General features: G+C 40.6%; 2 protein-coding genes across 2 annotated transcripts in view; one reads left to right on the top strand and one right to left on the bottom strand.

The window, feature by feature from the left end:
• Positions 1–18,407, top strand: part of LOC129769107 (tubby-related protein 4) — a 125,909-nt gene that overhangs the window by 68,333 nt on the left and 39,169 nt on the right. The window lies entirely within an intron of this gene.
• Positions 3,963–6,754, bottom strand: LOC129769114 (uncharacterized). The gene is made up of 2 exons (XM_055771160.1): positions 4,136–6,754; positions 3,963–4,077 (listed from the first exon to the last, which is right to left on the bottom strand). The coding sequence occupies exon 1, from the start codon at positions 6,616–6,618 to the stop codon at positions 4,585–4,587; it is 2,034 nt and encodes a 677-aa protein (XP_055627135.1). The 5' UTR covers positions 6,619–6,754; the 3' UTR covers positions 3,963–4,077; positions 4,136–4,584.

The following is an 18,407-nucleotide window of genomic DNA, read 5'->3' as shown; positions in this document are numbered from 1 at the left end:
TTCTACACTTCGAGTGGAGCTGGCAGTATGAAAAAATTATCAAGTAGCTTGACTGCTTTCGCCATGGCTGCTGCGAATCAACAGCGTTGAATCATTTAGTTGAAGGCTTAATAAACATAAGATTCAAGAAAAATTGTTCCACTGAATTATCTTTTCTAGTTTTTTTCCCATCGCCATCCGAAATTAGTTCATTTTTTTAATGCATTTTTAAGGCTTAAATGCTCTGACTGACCTAGTTTTTTCAATCGTAAGCAAAATCTGTATCACCGAAAAATTACAACTATGTGCCGAGAAAATGTGTGTTGAAAGAAATAATACAAATCAGGTTTAATTGCAAGGACACATGTTAATAATTTCTTGAATAAATGAGACTCGTTAAACTATGGTTTAACTATGGCATAACGTGAATAAATAAAGTTTTATTTTGGGTGTCCCGCGTTAGACCTCTGGTCTGGTGTTTGCTGCATTTCCATTTCGAACGATCAATTAACACTCGTCTGATTAGCAGTGATGTTCAAACATTGTACCTCGTTGATACATACTCGTAACACGATAGGAAAATGTGAACTCTTCAAATTTTCATTAATTTTAATCATTTATGGGTTAGGGAACTGTAATGTATATCTTACCGAAAAATTCTAAAGAATTTCCGATTCGATTGGAATGCAAATCGTCAAAATCCATTCTAACTTACTGTGTCTAGCTTCATTATTTTCGTCTTAAGATTTCTGAATGATTTCTTAAGTTTTCGTGATTGTTACACATACAAAATGAAACGGGCCAGGCGGATAAACCAGAAGAGTCTTGAAGGAGCAGAAGTGGAATAACATTTCGTCAACCTCTGTATTGATTATTCAGGAGTTTTTCCCATTAAAAAAAATGTTTGATCAAAATACGATATTCCTCTTTTCCCATTTTCTATTCGAATGCTCAGGTAGTGACATTTAAACAACTGTAGTTTGTAAACAAATTAACGAAATGTCATGAGACATAAGCTAGTGACAGATGAACGTCTCGAAATGAATCTTGTTCATTTTTACTGGTGTCATCTGTTGAAAGAACTACGTTTCCTGGACTGAATTCTACGGTAACTACATCAACAACTTTATTACATTGCATAATATAGATGACGTATATCAAAAACATTTTTAAAATTTTTGATTGTTGGTATATTCCTCCACTAAGTTCTTAACAGTTTTCCTCTACCGAATATATGGCACTCATTGCCACCTGTTATATAATTTTCAAATGTTTTCCGTTAGAAAACATTAAAAAAAACCCAAAGTGTCAAAAGTAGCCCCCGACGACAGCTATCCTTTTTCTTTGATAAAACTGCCGCCTCCTAAAGCTGCATCGTTACCAATTACACAACGACGACGGGAGTAATAAGAATTTTGCTACCGTCGGAAAAAGCTTAGCAGGATCCCATCCGGGAAATTACGGCCGCACCCCCAATTTGCGCCTTCTGTGAATCTGAATCCTCCACCGCTGTCCAACCGGAAAAAGGGGAATAAATGAGGATTTAATCAAATTTGTAGAAATCCTTCCCATTCGTTTGTCGGTCCAGCAGGGACCCGGATTCAATTTAAACCTCAGCTGTTGATTTAGGATGGCGGCAGATATGCTGTTCGCACAAAGCGCGTTTGCAGCTAATTGCCACCTAAACTGGCCAGAGGAACTCAATTGCAAAAAAAAGGATATTCTTTGCAGACATGAGCCGCCCGAAAGCCATCGGGTTAAATTTTGAAAACAAATACTCACACACACGAAGGATCCCGCCGGCCTTAGGGACAGACACAGAAAAGGGTACCTTAATCAACCAAGCGAATTCAGGTCGAACGAATGGAAATACGGGGATGTTCCGAGGAAATCGAACAGCCAAATAAACGAGTGCGGCAACTTCCGCTCGCTCTCTCCTGCGGCTATTTTGGGAACGTAAATGATTTATACCATCATAGACACTCGAGGCACGTAACGGTGGTAGGAAAGTAAGTTTACTGCCCGCTCGTATTCCATTCGCTTTTTTTTGTTTTCGACCCGGGACTGGAAAAAATTGGTCCTCGTAAAAGCATCAGTTCATTCGGGCTTGATTTGTGATCCAATATGTGGGCACGATTCGCCATCGGAATGGAGTTAATTTATTGCACATTCTGGGCCCATGGCCAGCGTTCAGCAGGTCCTAACGATAAGATTATGTTTTCTATAAAGAGACTTTGGCTGTCGGCCGGAAGGCAAAATTGAAAGAAGATAAATCGTAGCAACGTGCCGTGCCGCTGTAGACTGTCGAAATTGCTAAATGATCTCCCAGAATTGCGAATGGAACGAAGTTTAATTCGATCAATTTTTATAGCTAGTGAATAATGGAGATGACCGAACACAAGCACCATACCTGCTTAATCGAATTCATCGCTTCTTCATCCGAGGGGGGGGGGGGGGGGGGTAGGTGGGATGCCAGAATCAAGTGACAGGAACTTACATCCAGCCGAACCTAACAAACAGTGAAAGAATGCACCTAAACGTAACGAAAGCAGACAATTCTGTCCCAAACGTGTCTCGATTTCCATTTGTCCTGTCGCTACCAGACGGGATGAAAAGTGGGAGTTTGTGTCTGTCCGTGTTAGTTATCAGAGACTTGCTTCCGGACGGTGAATATGTGATCAGAAATCTTGATGGCCCAACCGCTGCTGTCTGTGGGATGAAAATAGAATTGCGCACACATTACATCTCATCACTTCCAGGCTGTATAATCGGAAGGCGAGAGTGCATAAAGACTGACTGGCAAATGAGTTGAAACTTCTAGCATTGCACTGTTAAATGAGCTTTTCCTCCGTCAATTTGAATCACCGGCAGCTCCAGTCAGGCAGCTTGTGGTTCATTTATTGTTGGATCGTTTTGCGACCACAACCGAGTGTTTCATTCATACATTGAGCGCTTGGAATAGAAATTCTAGTCACGAAATGCATCCTTGATGGGACGGTCGTTTTATGAAATATTTTTCGATCATGTTAAATTAAATATCAGTGAAGACAGTTACCAATCGGATCATCACAGATCAAACTTCGTCAACCTAGAGTAATTGTTTCTTCTACTCGAATACTCGAGTAAAATTCAATGTCACTTTTTTAAACCGGAATGGTACACGGCGTCGATAGTTAATGTGACAGCCTCATACGTATTCTGTCGTGGCTTCAATCCCAAAAGGACTGATGAGGCGGCAATTTTTGCATATTTCACTTTCTTTGGATAGAATGTGAAACTGTAAGACCCAAACTGTGCGTTAGTGTTCGTAATCGGCGTGAATCCTACGGACAAAATGTGTAATAGGGTTTCTGAAATTGACTTGTCAAAAATTTATTCTTCCCACCGTGAATGTATACAAGAAATTTCATTATTGAGCAAATCCAAATGAAATCGACAAATGACAAAACATGAGTAATTTTGATTCGAATGAAAGTTTGTATTCCGTTTGGTTGGAGGAAATATGAGTTTTCCACAACAATTGGGAATTTTTCGACTCAAGTGTTAATTTTTCATACGACGTACCAATTTTACCATGAGGAATATCTGATAATTTATATCCCAAAACAATGAATCCTACCGAGATAATGTCTTACAAAGAGTTATAGAGTACTGATAGAGTTTAAACAAACATGAAAAAAAAATATACAGAAAAAAAATGGTATTCTTTTTTATTTACGAAAAAAAACTTCGATTTTCAATATCTAAAATATATATATTTCAATTTTTGTTTTATTTTTTTCATATAAAATAGAAGTAATGTAGAAAACTCAAAAAGTGAGTCCAAGTCCATTATGCTTAATCTGTTTATTGTCTATTCATCAACAGTCTGTGAAGGCCCCAATGATGTTACTTATATCTAAACATGAATTGTTCGGGATTTCAAAGAATTACACCACTGTTTTGTAGCAGCTTCAAGGCAGATCAAACTGCAATTTAATAGTTCCGGTAAATAGTGCAATTACATTAAATGATATACAACTTACAATTAATAGTTTTCTTCCACCTCGTACAACGTGTGTCGTGGAATTTTGCAGATATTTCTCGTCCACAAATGATCTGTATGAAATCAAATCGAGTTCTAAAAACACTTCAAATCGTAATGTGTTGTACTTACTATCTATCTAGTAGTACTAGTACTAGTTTAGAAATTTTTGCCGTTTAAAGGACCACTGATTTCTTTTTCGCAAACCTAATTTGATGTTTTGAAATAATAAACAGTATTAAAATAGAGAAAAATGACTCAACTAAATTCATTTAGTCTACCGTATATCGTAATGATTCTCTAGTTCCTAAATAAACTTTTTCTTCAATATATTTTTCGTGCTAACTATTTTATGCCAAACTTATTTTTTTTCTTTTAAATCAACTTTCATCAACCTCTAATTTGTTCTTTTGTTTTGATTCTCATTCCTATTGGGCATAAACATTCAACGACGGTACTACCACTGTAGACCGGCGTCGCATGTCTCATTATTTGCGTAACTAATTTCATGGCAGGCCGGTTGCGAGCACCGTTAATGCACAGTGTTGCCAACACCCCCCGCCCGTAACTCCGGTAACACTTCATCGTTGTCCGGATTTACCACCAATTTCTAGCACTGCAAGGTTGGCTACTCCGCGCCGGAATAAACCATTACTTGTTCGCACATCTGCCTGTCGAACTCTACCATCAGACCCTATGATTGTTTCCTCGACTATTCCTCTGATCCAGCTTTTTCGGTGCTGACCATCTACCACAAACACCAGATCTCCTTTCTTTAACGATCTTCTTTCAGAGAACCATTTGGTGCGTTTATTGATTGTAGGTAGATACTCCTTGTACCAGCGTTGCCACATCTGGTCCGCCAAATACTGCGAACGTTTGTACGTATCGCGCAATGCTTCTGCGAAGTCCACCGATCCGTCTACATGACGATCCACTGATTTGGTCGTCCCTCTAAGGAAATGATTCGGAGTAATCGTTTCAGAAGCTGATTCCTGAGATACATATGTAAGTGGTCGACTATTCACCATATCTTCTGCTTCTGCAAGAGTGGTCAACAAAATTTCGTCCGTTAACCGTCTACCATCGTCGAGTGCCTTCATCGCCTCCTTCACTGATCGAACCATTCTCTCCCAGATACCTCCCATATGCGGTGTACCAGGAGGATTGAAATTCCATTTTATTGAACTATTAACTACCGAATCTGCACATTCGTAATTCACCCTCTTCATCCATAAAATCAACTCTTTGCTGGCTCCTTTAAAATTTGTCCCATTATCGGAGAAGATTTCATCGGGAACACCTCGTTTGCAAATGAATCTTCGAATTGCCATTAAACAAGCTTGTGTCGTAAGTGTGTGTACCACGTCCAGGTGCACTGCTCGTACGGCAAGGCACGTGAACAATGCAATCCACCGTTTTTCTCTTCTGCGACCAACCGTAACTTCAACAGGTCCCAGATAGTCTACACCCACTGCACTAAACGGTCTTGTAGGTTGGGTAATTCGTTGAATCGGAAGTGGTGCCATCATAGGAACCTCAGCATAACACCGATTTACTTTACACCAGATACAATCTTTCATAACTCGTTGAATTTCCATTCGCATCTTCGGAATATGGAATTTTTGACGAAGCTCATTCAACACCGTTTCCCGATTCGCATGTCCAAACTTTTCGTGGTAATATTGGATTAATCGTTTCGTCACTGCGTGTCCCTTTGGAAGAATAATCGGAAACTTCATGTCAAATGGAATTTCCTTGGATTTAGCCATCCGACCGTTCATTCTAATCACACCGAACTCGTCTAATATCGGAGTGAGTTTATACAATGGACTTCTCTTCCCGATCTGCGCTGGCTTCTGGTCCCCTTTTATTGTTTCATTTCCCAGCAGTATCACTACTTCATTTGGAAATACCTCTAATTGCGCCTGTTTCCACAAAATTACTTCCGCTTTCATAAACTCGTCCTGTTGCAATGGTTGTTGTACTGTGTTGAGGTTCACATGTAGTTTGCGTTGCTGATGCTTGTTTGACATTAGCGTACGTATCGGAAGTCCCTTTACCTTCCGACGAATATTAGTGATAAATCTGATTACGCAAGCTATGATTCGCAATAACTTAATCCAGCGCCACGTAACTTCCACGTTGATAATGGGTTCTGGAAACTCCTTTGTTTCATGGTGAAGAAAGTGCATTTTCATTTCTTCCTCAATATTAGTTACTGGTAGTCGCTCGTTTGGCCACGACTCTTCAGGTTCATACAGAAATCTTGCACCCTTGAACCATTCTCCGTCTGAACTCAACGGTGGACCTTGTCCCCATTTCGTCAGCGCATCAGCGAGGTTCAACCGGGATGGAATCCAACGCCAGTCGGATGATCCGGTCGTCTCCAAAATCTCCCCGACTCTGAATGCAACGAATTGTTTATATTTTCGCTGATCAGACCGCAGCCAACTCATGACTGTTTGCGAATCAGTCCAAAGAAAACAACGATTGATTGGCAGTGAATGGTGGGCTTTAATAGTTTGCCACATTCTCGCCCCGAGGACAGCTCCCATGAGTTCTAGCCGAGGAATAGATTGCATCTTCAGAGGAGCTACTTTCGATCTAGACATCGCCAATGAACATTTCACTTCATCGCCGATAGATGCACGAAAATACGCTACACACCCATACGCGTGAATACTGGCGTCGGTGAAAATATGTAGCTCGAGTTTGTCGATTTCTGATGATCTAGTTCGACCAAAATATGATCGTGGAATTCGAATCTGTTCCACTAATGGCAGTAACTCGATCCATTGCTGCCATTTGACCAAACATTCATCATCAATTTCTTGATCCCATTCGCAGCCATTTCGCCACAAGTCCTGTACCAGGATTTTCCCATGCACGGTAAAACATGATAATAATCCCAGTGGGTCGAAAAATCCCATAACGCAACTCAACACGATACGCTTCGTCGGTTTCTTGCTGCCCCGCAAATACTCTTGCAAATCTTCGCGATGTTCGGTCGAAAAAGAGAACACGTCTTGAACTGTATTCCAAATTATACCAAGAACTCGCTCATTTCCAGTCTCTTTGTCTTGGTTGAAGTGAATAGTTTGAACTTCTTTTGATTCCCCGAGAGAACTGAGAACTTTTTCCGAATTGGATACCCAATTGCGTATTTCGAAACCCCCCTTTGCATGGATAAGTCTCACCTGCTTCGCACGCTGTATCGCCTCTTCGATGGTATCCACGCTGTCGAAGTAGTCGTCAACGTAATGTTTCTCGACGATTGCTGCTACGGCTTCAGGATTTTCCACTACAAACTCCATTGCGTTCATGTTCTTCACGAACTGGGCTGAGCATGGAGAGCATTTTGCCCCAAAGGTAGCCACGTCCATAACATAAATACAGGGTTCGTCCCTAGGATCATGTCGAAAAATAAACCGCTGTACTCTTTTGTCAGCGCGTCGAATCAGCATCTGATGGTACATTTCGCGAATGTCACCACCGAAAGCAATTGGCCTTTCACGAAATTTACAAAATACCGTCAAAATTGATACCAGTAGATCGGGTCCCGTGAGAAGCAAGGAGTTGAGGGATGTACCATTCACACTTGCTGCCGCATCCCAGACGAGCCGTACTTTGCCCGGCTTTCTAGGGTTGACCACGACGTTAAGGGGCAGATACCAAACTTTCCCCGGTTCGGTTTCGGCCAATTCTTCAGCGGTTGCTGGATGCGCGTATCCTTTCTGCTGGTACTGCTCGATCTGACTACATACGTTCTCGAATAGCGCTGGTTGTTTCAGTAGACGTTGTTCCAGACACTTCATTCTCCTCACGGCCATCGGATAACTGTTCGGAAGCTCTGCATCTTCTTTGTCCCACAACAGTCCTGTTTCGAAACGATTTCCTACTCTTCTAGTGGTCTTTTCCAGAATTAGGCGCGCTCTTCTATCCTCATCCGATTCCGGCAGCTTTACAATCACAGAGTCCTCTAACGCATACTGAACTTTTAGTAAATCGTGAAGATCTTGATTGCTGACTGCGTCGTGGTGCCCAAGATACACTTCCGAATCCGACGGCTGCATCTGATTTGGCCCGTAAACTGCCCATCCCAGCTTGGAACGTACCGCTATCATATCGCCCAGCTCACCGATTTTTGCTTCCATCGGTGCAATCACATGCAAGTTATTCAAGCCTATTAGCAAACCAGGGCGTTGATTTTCGTAGGACGCTATTGGTAGTCCACGAAGATGCTTCATCCGGCGGCTGATTCCTGTTGCGTCTATAGTTTGTTTCGGCAGAAGCAGCTCATCTACCGTCCTGACCGAACTGAGCTGATACTTCTCTGAACTTCCACTTCCAGAAATCAGTAAGTTTACCCTGCGTGATTCCTTCTCTACACGCGTTATATCGGCCGTCCATTTGATGGTCAGCTTCTCCTTGGGTCCTTCGGCCCCCATTACTTCGGCTAATGACTTTTCAATTAGAGTTACAGACGCACCCTCGTCCAAGAAAGCCAATGTGTTTACAGATCGCTTTCCACAGTGTAACGTAACTGGCAGCATGCGGAATAGGATTGTGCTGGTACATCGGAAGTGTGCATTGATTGCTACTGTGACGGGATGGAGAAGAGGGTTGTGTCGTTCTCGACAGTCATCGATGTTGCATCGTATTTTGAATTTGCACGGAGCGTTACCGTGATCATTAAGGCATATGACGCATAGTTTCCCTTGTTCTACCAGTTTCAGGCGGTCCGCCAAAGCCAGTGCTCTAAAGTCCTGACAGAATCGAAGACGATGATCAGTACGCTTGCACACTCTGCACGGTTTCGGATAAATCTCATCGGCTCCGACGGAAGACCTTTCCACAGCACTGTGGTTGTATACATGAACGCCTTTTTCCTTTATTTTGCCCTTTCCCGCATACTCATGCGCTGCTGGCTGCTGGAAATCCATCTTTACATTGGCCTCGCAAGCTTCTGCAACGATTGTTGACACAAAGTCGGTAAAAGTACGGAGATTAACTCTCTTTTGCTGGTTCTTGAACCGAACCCACTCACGCTTGTCATGAGCAGGAAGCTTGTCGACCAAATCCTGGATTAAAAGAGGATTTGTGAGATGTTGCTTCAATTTAGCCGCTTCCAAATGTTCACATAGCTGCTCTACAGTATTCCCAAAAGGAACATATGTTGCCAATTTATCTGGCTTCGGAGCTTCCAGTCGCCGCACCTTTTCGAGATGACATTGCAGTAGTTGTTCCGGACGTCCATACAGCTGACGAAGTTTGCTGATGACTCTCGGTACGGATTTTGGGAAAAGCAACTGTCCTCGAACGCTTTCTAATGCTGGACCCTTCAAGCTCTCCTGTAGTCGAACAAGGTTTTCAACGTCATTGAATCCACAAGCATCTGTGGAAGCTTGATAAGTTCCAATGAATAATGGCCATTCTTCCGGCTTCCCGGTAAAGACTGGAAGTTTCTTACTAATCCCACTCCGGGCAGCTAGTTGTACTTTAGACGGAGCCTGCCTCTGCTCGGGGTTTTTTCGTTTCTTTTTTGATTGTTTCTCTTCCTTTACTTCTTCATGACCAGATTCACTCGAAATAGTATCATCATTGGATCCGTCTGAACTGCCATCGCTCTCGTCTTCGCTACTTGCTTCCTCGGATTCATCTCGTTCATCCTCTGGCTTATGCTTATTGCGGTTATCTGATTCCTTTTGATTGTGTACATGCGCATTTTCCAGCGGAATTCCAGTATTCGGTGTCTTTACATTCTTCGAGGTTCCTTCTCCCGATGATGCGGTTTGTAAACCACTAGATTTCAATTTCGATAGATCCTGCTCGATTTGATTCATTTTGTCATGATACGACTCTCTCAATTTCTTCATTCGGTCTAAATGTGTTTGCTTTTCGAGCAACGCTTTCTGCAACAACTGTTCTTCCTGCTGTAGTTCTTTGGCCCGGAGCTCATTTTCCATCTTAATCCGCTGCTCTTGTAGGATTCGGTTCATTTCCATCCGCTTTTCCCACAGAACCCGTTCGTTACTCATCTCCAATTCTTTCTTTTTTCGCTCCTTTTCTAGAGCTCTTAGCTCCCGCTCCAATGACGAACCAGACTTTCCGTCCGATCTCAAACTAGATTTATCCGATATATCCTCGGCTGTCTTCTTCTTGGTACCCGTCTTAGAAGTCTCTTCGTCCAGTTTTTTCTGGTTCTGACAATCTTCCTCAGGGCAATACCATTTCTCCTGACTTTCGACTGCTGCTGTGACACCTACGCAACGGTAATGGTACCAAACATCGCAATTGTCACAGCATACCATGCGCTCATTCACCTCGGACACCAATCCGCAGGCTCCGCAGGAAGTCGTTGTCATATCCGCAATTCCATCCATCGTTTTGAGGTTGGATCCCTATCTCTTATTAATTTTTGAGAATGTTCGGGATTTCAAAGAATTACACCACTGTTTTGTAGCAGCTTCAAGGCAGATCAAACTGCAATTTAATAGTTCCGGTAAATAGTGCAATTACATTAAATGATATACAACTTACAATTAATAGTTTTCTTCCACCTCGTACAACGTGTGTCGTGGAATTTTGCAGATATTTCTCGTCCACAAATGATCTGTATGAAATCAAATCGAGTTCTAAAAACACTTCAAATCGTAATGTGTTGTACTTACTATCTATCTAGTAGTACTAGTACTAGTTTAGAAATTTTTGCCGTTTAAAGGACCACTGATTTCTTTTTCGCAAACCTAATTTGATGTTTTGAAATAATAAACAGTATTAAAATAGAGAAAAATGACTCAACTAAATTCATTTAGTCTACCGTATATCGTAATGATTCTCTAGTTCCTAAATAAACTTTTTCTTCAATATATTTTTCGTGCTAACTATTTTATGCCAAACTTATTTTTTTTCTTTTAAATCAACTTTCATCAACCTCTAATTTGTTCTTTTGTTTTGATTCTCATTCCTATTGGGCATAAACATTCAACGACGGTACTACCACTGTAGACCGGCGTCGCATGTCTCATTATTTGCGTAACTAATTTCATGGCAGGCCGGTTGCGAGCACCGTTAATGCACAGTGTTGCCAACATGAATGTTACACTACATAAGGTCGTCACATAGTAAAACTAACATCGAAACTAAAAACCTATGGTAAATTAAACTAGTTCAGAAAAAAAAGAGCTAAACCTCCGGCGAAGAAGCGTTCGGAATAAATGGAAGTCGTACAACATGGTTACTGTGTTGAATAATCTTTGCAAACCACTAAATCCACCAAACATGCTGTAGTTCGTACATTGTACGTTCAATCTTAGCATCGTATTATTCCGGAGAGCTCGAGGTCGTTGGTGCGTTGATATTGATGTTTTCCAAGAGAACGGGACAGTCGATGCGTCCTTGCAAAACAACAGCTATGAACAGAGCTCTGGCTGTATCTCTACGGACCGATAAAAGTTTCAGGTTAATCAACTGACAACGACTCTCGTAACTCGGTAATCGGTAGGGGTCCGTCCACGGCAGCCTGCGGAGTTCATATCTCACGAACCTTCGTTGAACAGACTCAAAGGCCGCAGTCAAATCTGTATAAATGGCGTCCGTTTGAGCGTATTGTAACATACTGTTGGTAATGTAGGAAGTGAGACACAGTAAATTTGTGGTAGCGGAGCGACTCGTCGTGAATCCGTGCTGGTCAGTGCTAATGTACGGCTAGCTGAGAGCGTTTAGCGATTCCATGATAACGAGCTCAAACAATTTAGCCAAAGCACAAAGCGAAGTAATGCCACGATAGTTATTGACGTCCCGTCTATTTCATTTTTTTATGGACTGGGAACATATGCGATAGTTTCCAACAGATCGGAAAAAACGCCAGTAGAAACGGAAAGCTGGAATATTTGGAGGTCAACAAGTCACTCATGTGCGTTTTGAGAAAAGCTGATGGAATTCCGTCAGGTCCCGGATTGAACAACGCTTTGAGTTTCGAGAAAAACCTAGAAATCATCTCCAAACTGATGTCAACTCTACTCAGGGTTTGGTTAGAGAGAGGGACGTAGCCAGCAGCATGCCTGATATGTTCGTCGCTCAAACTGGTAAAAAAACGAAAGAAACGAAAATGTCCCGCGTTTCTGTGATATTTCAATATCACAATTTGTTCATGTTGATTTTCTTAAATGGATGAGCCTCAAAAAAAACTTTTATTTGGCAGACTTTTCAAGAGCGCTTCTAATGCATCCAAAAATTAATATGTTGAGTTGGTTTCATCGCACCGACATTGGGCTTTGTGTTTAGAGAGTGTAAACTGGAAGCGACAGCAACAAAATTGGAGAATGATTTGTATAAAAGTCCCCTAGGATAAAAGTCCCCAGGGACTAACGTGAGTCAGACGAAAAGTTCATCTTTGGTCCCCTAGCTCGGTCAGGGCTTAACGTTTCAAATAAGCCGGAAGAACTAGTGTATACTCGACAGGAAGAGGCAGAGTTCTTTGATGAAGTATCGTAAATGAAGCGCTGGGCGGTCTTACGGAAGTTGGCCCGAACCTGAACCATGGTGCCATTGACCGGAACCGATGAAAAGATGTATATAGGCGTGTTATTTTACCTTTTCGTGGCTTTGGTGGTCGTCTGTCTCTCTATTTTGGCCATTCGTTCAAAAGTTTTCTATCGGGCGCAGCTGGGGAATGTTGGGAAGGTTGGTGGTCTTCGCGACAATGTTTATCTCCAGCCGATTCATCCTCTAGTGATCTTTTGGCATAATGGGCTGATCCCAGGTTCGGCATAAAGACCACATCACCTTCTCAACTCCGGCAAGCACTTCGTATTATATACCTCCCTATTCACCATATGACTCGAAAGAAGAGCGGCTTGGACAATCCCTTTACGTCTGTCAGAGAAGGACCTTCTTCGAAAACTTGATGTGAATGATATATTCGACGTCATCGCTTACCTGCGGAACGTAATGTACCCGGTCCCCCGCCATTCGTTGAATTCTAGCATCAAGTACGTCTCGTCTTTCATTATGAGTACGAAAAGAAGTTTTTCACTTCTTTCGCCGGAAAGAAGTTTTTCACCAGCACCTCAAGCTACTCCTTCTGGGTGATTGCCTGTTGCTCAGATACGGCCGGTCTCGTCTGACGCTTCCGCATAAAAGTGTCCATTTTGGCCAGATTCTTCTCCACCGTTTGGCCGGTTGCTTCGATCTCTCGGCTTAAGGAGCGGCAAAGAGATGATATTGTAAATACCAGATTGGCTATATCTGGCGGACACAAAGCGCCTCAGGATGTCCAACTCCTTCGCTTCGCTTCGGGGTGGGGCTTGCAGTATGGGAAAATCATCAATTTGCTTGACAGTCCTGCTGCTGCGAATCCACAGCCTTGAATCATTTTTGTTGTAGACTTAATAAACGTAAGATTTAAAGAAAATTTGTTCCTATAAATTATATTTCATCGCCATCCGAAGCTAGCCCATTTTTATGATTGCATACGTTAACACTAAAATCGATGAAAAATAAATTGGAATTTTCGAGCATTACATTCGGTAATTTGAAGAAAATTGTAGAATTTGAATCGTGCTTGCCAGGCGTAAATACTCTGATTGAGCGAGTGAGTTTCGGGCGTAAACAAATTCAAAACCACCGAAGAATCACAACTGAGTGCCGATACACAGAAAGAAACAATACTGATCATTTTAGACTCGCAAAACTATGATTTATGTTCACATAACGTATATACATAACGTTTTGTTTTTTGTGTCCCGCGTTAGACCTCTGACCATCTGGTCACTTTAGTTTAGGAGTAAGTAAAAATATATGTTTAGGAGTTACGTTGAAAAACATTTGAAGACATGTGGGCTAATACAAAACGTAGCGATATTAAAAACTCTTTTTTTTATCTCAATACAAACTTTTAACATATTATTCGTGTGGTACAATCAAAGCACGAACAGTTTTCAAAGTAGAAATGAAATCGAAACAACGCAAATACATCTCGGACGTTTTGGGTACAAAAATAATTAACTTGTTTACGTTATGCCTGCAACAGTGTTGGCCAGGTATAGACATAGTGTGGGCCGCATTAGAATTTTCATTATAGCCGCGTGTCACAAAGATTTTTTCTTACTACTTTTCATAATGGAATGTAAAATATACGCATTTAACTGGTACTTTTTATTTTACATTAGAAAGCATTCAGTTCTATATATAAAAGGGTATAAAAGTATCCAGAATTAACATTTTAGCATTACCATTAGCATTAGCATTGAGCAAGTTGCACAATATCGTAGGTGGTACGAATTCAGAACTGTTACGTCAAAAACTCGCCTTCATCCGTTACTGACGATTGGTAATATCTCTTAGATGAAGGCAGGATTTCTCCAACAGTTAAGAATTGTCCTGGCCACGTCCTTGCAACTGCTAAGGAAAGGGAAGGAATGTTAGTTCGATATTTACTTAAGAGAGATGCAGAGAACTCTACGACCTCTCATAAATACCTCGGGAATTTAGGATATGTTTTAGTAGGGAAGGTAAGCCATAGGATACACTCAGTCAGTGCTATTGGCGTAGCTTGTTATTATTAATAATTTAGTAGTACTTAGTAAAGAAATTACTTCATTATTATTATCACTATTATTGTTACTATTACTATTAGTATTATTATTATTGTTACTGTTACTATTAATAGTACTATTACTATTACTATTACTATGATTAGTTTATACTTTTAATAATACTTAATGAAAATTGTATCTGAAAAAGTAATTGGTTTGTAAAATTAGTAATAAGTAATATTATATGTGGAATATTATAAGTGCACTCCGGCCTTCCGATTATTGTCACATCAGTAGCTGTATGAAAGAATTATTTTTATGAATTGTTATTTAACTGTTGTTGGGAATAGGGGTGAACCCGCGGGAGTGAGAGTGATTTTACTATCTCTTCTCCCAGAGGTCCAAATCCTCTATATCTTTTCATCTTAATAAATATGTTCAAAAATAAATAAATACTACCACAGATTTTCTCAAGTTTGTGAAGATATAAGACATACTATTAACACGTTGAGCCCCGATTTTTTTCTTACTGCTCTTTCCATTCAGCCCGCATCAAGAGCGTTTCCACAATATCGGTGTCGGTCCCAGCTCACAAAGATAATTATGGTATAAATAGAAAACAGTTAGAAATTCGGCTAGAAAGTAGTCACGTTTTGTAAAACATCCGAAAACAAACCGTATATATTTTTATTTTATTATTTTATAACTGTCAGTACCAGTCAGTCAGCACTTTCCCACCAAAAAACTCAACTCCTAAGGACCGACACGGGGCCGGACGGGGACACGGGGCTCAACGTGTTAAATTGAAATATGAATAAAAATGATAAAAATGATAAAAATAGTTGGTTAGTAAAATTAAATCATAAAATATAAATAAATATAAATAATAATTGCTCAGTAAAACTATGCGATACTGACAATGTTACAAATATATACCAGCCTTCCGATGATTGACACGTTCATATCTGTGTTATTTTTTAAAATTAAACCTTGATTAGAACAAACCCACGAGAGAAAAAGTGCATCAACTAACTTTTCACCCATAGGACGAACTTCTAAACCTTATCTTAATGATTATGTGTTCGACCTGATAGTCAAAAGACGAGTTAGTATCACTACAGCTTAAAGAAGTTTAGTGTTTAGTAATAGATAATATTAAATGGACAAAATAAATATAAATATTAATAATGAATGATATAGACCATGCTACGCCCGAGATGTTCTGCGTGTTCCTCTCGAAATTCTGTAAATATTCTGTTGAGATTTCTAGTGAATAGTGATGTAAAATTGTAACAATACTGTGAAAAACTTTTCCCCAAATATGTTATAACAATTGGAAATCTTGATATTTCTTGGATCGGCATCCCTGTTGCTCGCATTTGGAAGAAAAAGCCAAAATACAGTCAGAAGCCAGTTGTCAGATCTCGTCTTAGGTTTAAGATGTTCGTACATTCAGAGCACAGCAAGTAATATAGACAGAGTGGTAGGGCAGCATGCGAGCGAGAGGCGACGATGAAGCAAGACACGATATAAACAAAGCAGGCCGTCGCATCTGCTGCTGATGCTGACACTAAAACAATACCGGTAACACCAGATATAAGTGCGATTCACATACAACCAGGGGTACGACTAAAACGTCAAATCCCTCATATTGCCAGTGTACCCTATATTGCTGCGGTTTACTGACATTTTGGTTCAATCAATTACTGTTGTTTACAACTCGGTCCGGTTATATAGTCGAATAGTGACTAACTTTAAACTCCATGTTAAATGTGAACACCTTCATGTGAAACCGAAATATGAAAATCGCTCATGCAGTTAGAATAAAGCAGCGCATTTTTCGATTTCAATCCTCGTAAATGATATGTTGATAAACAAATGACGCCATATTGATTTTGATTTTGGGTAGCCTATATTCAAAAACATTCACATACACCAACAACGGAAAGTTCGCCGTCGGCAAAATAAGTCCAAGAGAATAGATGACGGAGCGGTAACGGAACGTTGTATGTGTAGCGCACAATATTTCCTTCGCCTTTCCTACTCATCATCATTTCGCTCACTACCACCTATCATATAAAAGCATCCGCTCACACACTTCTGCTAAATAGGTTACTCTGATGAAATACAAACGCAAGGGCACAGTTGGTTCTTCAATAGAAAAAAAAACCAACATGCAGCAACTCTGCTGCGAGCGAACGGACCCAACGACTATCATGGCGATTATTTTCTTCGACCTCCTCCAAAGCATGTAATCAGAATACGACGAGGCAAACTTTTAATCAACTGCCTGTGAAACCGAAAAAATCTTCGCACATGAACACTTACAAAAACACTTATAATGACCAAATTATTCAAGATATCTTCTCACTCAGCACAATCTCTGCTTATCCTTTTTTTTTTACTTCACACGCGATTAGAATTAAACACGGTGAAAATGTCGCCATTTTCATTCATTCATCATGATTTTTTTTATAAATTTAATCTTAGACGTTGAATTTGAAAAATAAAAATAATAAATAAACTTCGCTCTAGTGGTTTCCGGCATAACTTCGGTGGCATGACGGGTCTGCTGTGATAAAACCATCACTGTATATCAGACGTGTGGATCATAATGTTAATCGCACACGCATACACATTGCAGCACATATGTTGTATGGAAAGTTTAAAATTCTAAAACAAGCACGAAAGGAACGCGGAACTGTCGATACGTTAGCACAACATGCTTTCGATGAGAACACCTTCAGTGCAAAAGCTTTAACACGAAACCGACCAAATAACACACACTACTGCACTAAACATGGAAGCATTTTTTCGTCGTAACATTCACTGCTCGATTACAAATTTTTCCCTAATTATCCAGGGAATTTACGCTAATTCCACTGAAATTCTATGCACCGAGGCGGATAGCTCACTTTTATTCATAATATAGGCGCGTTTTTAAACCGAAACACTAATTAAACACCGGTACTCCATACAAAGAGACAGAGCACGAACGAACACGTCCGATCCGCGTCATCGTTCAACCCGAACTCCAAAAAAAAGTATCCAGAATTAACATTTTTGGCAAAATTATTCAACCATCTCTTCTTCACGCACAGTCGGAAACGCTGAGGCCAATCGTTAATCGCTGCAGCTTCTCGATAGAATTCTTTAACGATTTGTAATTCCAATGAGAACATCCACAGGCACGCTCCTCCAACTTGGCTCAGAGTGAATATTCCGACTGGCAAATGGTCATCATTTGCGGAGATGAAGTTTGGTTGGTTTATTGCTAGTCTCGTTTTTTAACTGTTCTAGGAGTTTTTTGCATCTTTCCAAACATATTTGCTTCAATCTCGGCGTCAATAAATGACTCCCACATCGATGAACGCACCAATTCATTTATCCAATTCATTTCGACTGATGAACGCTTTTGTTTCCGAAGAATATTGCTGCGTTGAACGCGTCCAAGAACAACATAGATAACATTGTGCAGCCGTACCGACCTCAGACGTCCCTTTTTGGACCTATCGCCCGCATCAGCTGTTTCTTTGTACTGTTGTAGTGTACGAAACACGAATCGCACTTAACTAAAGTTACAGTTGCCACACGCTTCTAATAATACAATGAGCAGATTTTATTATTTCTGGAAAGCGCACTTCTCGAACAAATCTGGAGTAGAAATCCAAGTGCATCAACTCGGCTAAATAATCGACTGGAGTGCATCCACATTTTTCCTAGTTGTCGACACTTGATAGATTCTCAATGTCAAAAAATGGGTAAAATGAAAAATTGTTTGAACTTGAGTTTGTTTTCGAGAGAAAAAAAAAGAAGAATAGAAGCTTAGAACTCACGATGATCCAATGCGTGCGAGTTGATTG

The sequence above is a fragment of the Toxorhynchites rutilus genome, chromosome 1, assembly GCF_029784135.1.
Source record: "Toxorhynchites rutilus septentrionalis strain SRP chromosome 1, ASM2978413v1, whole genome shotgun sequence".
Lineage (NCBI taxonomy): Eukaryota > Metazoa > Arthropoda > Insecta > Diptera > Culicidae > Toxorhynchites > Toxorhynchites rutilus.
This window is presented reverse-complemented; position numbering and strand designations above follow the sequence as displayed.

Bases quoted from the DNA above. Each gene is read 5' to 3' on its own strand.
- LOC129769114 (XM_055771160.1), bottom strand. From the start codon at position 6,618: ATGTCTAGATCGAAAGTAGCTCCTCTGAAGATGCAATCTATTCCTCGG.